This window comes from Adiantum capillus-veneris, chromosome 20 (assembly GCF_014529385.1).
Source record: "Adiantum capillus-veneris isolate H3 chromosome 20, ASM1452938v2, whole genome shotgun sequence".
NCBI lineage: Eukaryota > Viridiplantae > Streptophyta > Polypodiopsida > Polypodiales > Pteridaceae > Adiantum > Adiantum capillus-veneris.
The window spans coordinates 13048235-13053991 of NC_140950.1; the positions used below are offsets into that span (position 1 = coordinate 13048235).

General features: G+C 43.4%; 1 protein-coding gene across 1 annotated transcript; it reads right to left on the minus strand.

Moving 5' to 3' along the window:
* Positions 1-2215: 2215 nt before the first annotated feature.
* LOC147432120 (stress-related protein-like) lies at positions 2216-4776 on the minus strand. Its single transcript, XM_086492125.1, has 3 exons — positions 4542-4776; positions 3885-4115; positions 2216-2856 (listed from the first exon to the last, which is right to left on the minus strand). Exons 1-3 carry the CDS (start codon positions 4590-4592, stop codon positions 2461-2463), a joined length of 678 nt encoding a protein of 225 aa, XP_086348251.1. The 5' UTR covers positions 4593-4776; the 3' UTR covers positions 2216-2460.
* Between the last annotated feature and the right edge of the window lie 981 nt (positions 4777-5757).

Consider the following 5757-nt stretch of genomic DNA (forward strand, 5'->3'; position numbering starts at 1 on the left):
CCTTGTGCTTATACTTGTGCCAGTAAGTAGCGGCCTAGGGGACAGTGACCAGTAAGAGCATCTCCACTTTGGAGCTTCGCAGACCCCTTAGCTAAGGGGTTTGGGCTCTTGTTTCTTGTACCGTGTTAATTCGTTTGTCCTTGGAGATGAAGTCTTTTCCCTCAAGACGTAGTCTTTGGCTTGATGCCAGAGTAAGGCTGCTGACAGCAACCTTGAGCAAGTGGACTTAACACACCTCTCACAAGTCTTCAAGTGAAGTTGAGCCTTGAGAGCCTTACCCGTGTGAGCTATTTATTATCTACTAGGTAGTCACCATGTAACTTCTACAGTACAAGACATGTTTGGGACATTAGATAAGTCTGCACTCCAGTGTATGATGGGTTAGATTTTTCAAGTACACAGACTGGATGCATTGCTTGATGATGACATTGTTTTGCAGAGCACGGAGAGTATAGCGCGTCGGATCCTAATCTCCGGAGGTGCATTGCATGTCGTCAACTTTTGGATGCATTGTCAGAGGAGTCATTGTTTTGCAAAGCATCAAGAGCATCTACCATGGATCCTCATCAGATTGTATAGTTTTAGGTGATGTTTGAGCTCACCTATGATCCTGCAAACATTTATCGAGATGATGACACATTTTTTAAGAGCAGAGGCGATATGTGGATGCAGTGTGTGATGATATCCTTGTTTTGCAGAGCGTCAAGAGCCAGTGGGAGGGAAAGGAAGCGTTAAACTCACACAGCGAGAGAGACAGAGACAGAGGCGGAGAGAGGAGGGGCTACGGCAACAGTGGGGGACAGGCAAAGAGGGATCCCCCAGTGAGGCAGGTAAATGGAATTGGTTGCAGAGAGTGGTAAATGGAGGTTAGAAAGCATGCAACTGCAACAAAGTGTTCATGAGCGGAACATACACATGTGACACACTAGGATATGAGCCTCCACTTGCATTGCACAAGGGAGGAGTAAAAAGTATGAGAGTGCAACTATGTATTCGTAAGCGGAAAGTACACATCTGACACTCTAGGATATGAGCCTCGAATTGCATTGCACAAGGCGGCTCTCAGCATCCGCTTCATGAGGTGGCACCACTCGCATTGCCAGAAAGATGCACCCTCCGAGAAAAAGTAAAATGTATGAAGACATTTCAGTTCTGAAGATCACTCAACATTGAAAACATCGCATTTGTAGTATCTCACTTTAGCTTTAAAAATTCCCATGAAACAGTTTTTGCCCTGGCAAACATGTTGATAACAAATCCAGCAAACCATCTGAGAGAAAGGTTGACCACATACCACAACTGCATCCTTCAGCCACTTACACCCTTCTGCAACCAGGGTACAAAACATTTGGATTTCAACGACCACCTTTTCAAATCCCAGGCTTCCAGCATGATAAGACATTTTTTCTTCGTAAGACCAGGTACACTAAATTTTAGCCAGTAAAAAAACAACACTACATAATGCGTTGTTTATTCAGGCAAAAGGTAATGACCCCAAAACAAGTATTGCAATTTCATTGAAGAAAATCCACAAACCTAATCTTCATTACATTATGAACAAAGAGATTTTATCTGCGCTCAAAGGTGGGCTAACTTGTACATGATAAGCGTCTGGGCAATCAACTATAATATATGACTGCGCAAACTTACTATTTTAGTTAGCTCGACTTGCTAGAACATGTAGATATCCCTTACCAACAAGAATACCCTGGAAGTCCCACCTTCGCCATAAACTTAAGAACTGTCCACCTTCACAGCTTTTTCCAACTTTTCGACTGGGACAGTGGGAATATAGCTTGCAAGAGGTACTTGCTTGCCCTTGAGTCCCTCCACTACTTGATTGAACTTCTCAGCGCAATGTATGAAGACATTTCAGTTCTGAAGATCACTCAACATTGAAAACATCGCATTTGTAGTATCTCACTTTAGCTTTAAAAATTCCCATGAAACAGTTTTTGCCCTGGCAAACATGTTGATAACAAATCCAGCAAACCATCTGAGAGAAAGGTTGACCACATACCACAACTGCATCCTTCAGCCACTTACACCCTTCTGCAACCAGGGTACAAAACATTTGGATTTCAACGACCACCTTTTCAAATCCCAGGCTTCCAGCATGATAAGACATTTTTTCTTCGTAAGACCAGGTACACTAAATTTTAGCCAGTAAAAAAACAACACTACATAATGCGTTGTTTATTCAGGCAAAAGGTAATGACCCCAAAACAAGTATTGCAATTTCATTGAAGAAAATCCACAAACCTAATCTTCATTACATTATGAACAAAGAGATTTTATCTGCGCTCAAAGGTGGGCTAACTTGTACATGATAAGCGTCTGGGCAATCAACTATAATATATGACTGCGCAAACTTACTATTTTAGTTAGCTCGACTTGCTAGAACATGTAGATATCCCTTACCAACAAGAATACCCTGGAAGTCCCACCTTCGCCATAAACTTAAGAACTGTCCACCTTCACAGCTTTTTCCAACTTTTCGACTGGGACAGTGGGAATATAGCTTGCAAGAGGTACTTGCTTGCCCTTGAGTCCCTCCACTACTTGATTGAACTTCTCAGCGCAAAAGAGCGTTGGTGGAGCAGCAAAATGCACAGCCTGTGGTGCGTAAGGCAGCTTCAAAAACTGCTTCCAAGCAGCACTAGTCCACTCTTCAGCCACAGGTTCATAGGTCGAATAGTACGTTTTCGCAGTCTCTACTAAGCCATGCGTCTGTAGGTCTGTAACAACAGACTTCACCACTTCTGGAACTTGCCTGGCCACACCATATGCCTGTGTTGTCACATCTTTAACAGTTTGAGGTACTGCACCTCCTATGACACCAACTGCATCATCAACCTGCATCACGACAAGCACAATTTTAGCCCCACTCCAACCAAGCACACACAGCTACCTTGAGATTCACACCATACATTAAGTGACTGAAAGTTGTGAGCAAGGGAACAGACAGCAAGCTTGCCATGCGACAGAAGTGACCATACTTTTCATTAAATTAACAGCCAATGAGGATTTTTGTGTTTAAATAATGTCTCAATCTTAGGCATGGTAGGTAGTCATGTATTTAAGACAGACCACTACATGACTAAGGCCCCTATCACAGAGGTCCACCCGGACGTGTGCAGCTTTGAGCTGGTGCAAAGTGGTTGGCAGAAAATATTCGCGATAGCAGAAATACACCCGGGATGACCCCTCACCTACATCGAGCAGTCAGCGGACACTTCACTCCATAGCGTGCAAAAACCTTGCTGCTTATGCAGAAATTTTTTTACCTTACTGTCCACCTGTGTGACAAGCTGAGCACTGAAAGAACCCTTTTGGGCATGACCTGGTGCCTACATGTGACAGGGGCCTAAGATTAAGCATTATAATTTCTGAACCAAAGTCCATCCATCAAAATGTTGAGCCGAAACCCCAACTAACATAACACTCAGGTATTGAACCAACTATACAACAACGCTAAACATATATCCCAAAAAAAAACATCTACTTCCACCACCACATATGACACCCCTCCCCTGGCACCTCACTCGGTACTAGTATATATACCTAGATGAATCCAGGATAAGCCCAGATTCACCCTTGAAGGAAAGTGCAAGGTATAGACCCATGGTAGTCACCCACAAGACAATATAACCATCAGCTCCATCATGCATAGCATTGACTAAATACCACGACATCCCCACTAACGTCGTCAATGCCCAATAGTGGGTGTACAAGACAAGCTTGAAACTACATGAACAAATGAATCCGCATGTAGTGCCAAGAGATTTCCCTCCTAAATATACACTCATGAATAGGCAAGTTGGCATACATAGATAATAATTTCTACATGGATCCAGAATATGTCAAGTCTAAGCGATCCTTACCTTCTTGTCCACAAAGAGAAGTACTTCATACGGCTTGCCTTCTATCTTCTGATATACAGGCCCAACCACTGTCCTGACAGAGCTTTCAGCACTGGTCACTCCAGACTTCAGAGGTCCAGAGCTATCCTTTGCAAATTCATAAATATTGGCCATGTACTTCGTGGCCTTGTCCACAGCTATTTCGACGACACCAAGATACTTAAGACCAGGCTGCTCGGTCTGCACATATTCCTGAATGAAGTACACAAAAATGATGAGCATGCCTTTTGATGTAAGCAAGATGGTGAGGCACCATCTTGCTTTTGATGTAAGCAAGATGGTGAGCCACCACAGATGGAAACCTTGCACTTCAGGAACAAAAACAGGTTCGAACTTTAACATCCTCGTGCAGACTAAGCAAGACTTGTGTAGGACAACACATCCTTCCACTACATCGTCTCGATCACATCCATACACACATGCAAACAGCGATAATCAAACCTTACAAGAGCACAAAAGCAATGATACAGATGCCAATACCAGCCCAGCCTTCACTAACGGAAAACCGTAAGGTCTGGAACCATCAGAAGCATGCACAAAACGTTAACGGTCCACAAAAACCTTGATACGAGAGACTGTCAAAACAGTGAGCACGAAGAAAAATGAAGGTACGCATACCTGCTCAAGGGAGGGCTCTACAGGAGCAGAAGAAGCATCCGGAGACGACATGATTATAGGAGTAGACAGGGGCACCAGAATGAGGCGATGACCAAAAGTACAAGAAGATCAGGCTGATACAAAGATCGTAGAAGGAGAGGGTGACTGAAGCGATGACGAGGAGATGATCTTGGGGAAGCGAGAATGGAGGAGAGGATGCAGGTCTTCGGGCTATATCGGGTTAGAGATATGCGTGTGCGCGTAATGCAAATACAGGCTCGGGAAAGGTTCGGTGCTACTACAGGTTATATAACCTACCCACGGTCCGTGTGCCCAAATGTAATATGGAAGTTTCAACGCAGTCCAAGTTGGAGTAGGCCACAAGTTCCATCTCTCGGCACTAAAGTAACACCATGCATTTAATAACGGGCGATCAACACTCGGGTTTTATGGGTGGCATCTCGAAGCGAACAAAATCTGAGCAAAGCAATAAACAACAGTACGGAGATTCAATCGTCCCCTCACAACACTCTCTAATGAAAATCAATCTCTCTCTCTCTCTCTCTCTCTCTCTCTCTCTGCACTTGGCATCTCTAACCCTAACCTCCATATTTCTAACCCTAACCCTAACAACATGGTTAGCTAAGGCTTCATCCTCCATAACCTAATGCTAAACCATCAGTGATTAGGGAGTGCACTTGCGTATCTAACCCAACAAGTGGTAAGAACCGACGGTTCCATACCTTAACCTATCTATTAATCAATCTCTATTAGCATTTTTTTATAATCCCACTACCTAATCATTGTAGCTACTAATTAAGTTTGGGCTCGCTCTTGGGAATATCAATGAGCCACTACCCTTCTTGATTTGTGGCATTTTGATAAGTGGAGTTCAATAATTGTGTGTGTGTGCATTTCTTGTTTTGCTTATTGCGCTCATTTTCAGCCTATTTCATTGTGTCATAACTCTCCTTAAAGTCATCCATACTCTGAGCGACTCATGTGTGTGAGAAGGGCTCGTCAAGAGCTTTCCAACAATTGTCTACTTACTCTAATCAGGTCTCATACAAGCATTTAATTGCTCAATTAATTTTTACAAGATTAGTGGTTTTCAACACTCTAGAATTCATGTTCTACAATAACTTAGGCTTGTGTGTGTGTGTGTGTGTGTGTGTGTGTGTGTGTGTGTGTGTGTGTGTGTGTGTGTGTGTGTGTGTTTTTGGGAGCATTTAATACT

Excerpts from the sequence above, each read along its gene's own strand:
- LOC147432120 (XM_086492125.1), bottom strand. The coding sequence starts at position 4,592 with ATGTCGTCTCCGGATGCTTCTTCTGCTCCTGTAGAGCCCTCCCTTGAG. Across the intron at positions 4,116-4,541 it reads TAGAGCCCTCCCTTGAGCAG|GAATATGTGCAGACCGAGCA; the intron begins GTATGCGTACCT and ends TACTTCATTCAG. Across the intron at positions 2,857-3,884 it reads TTCTCTTTGTGGACAAGAAG|GTTGATGATGCAGTTGGTGT; the intron begins GTAAGGATCGCT and ends GTCGTGATGCAG.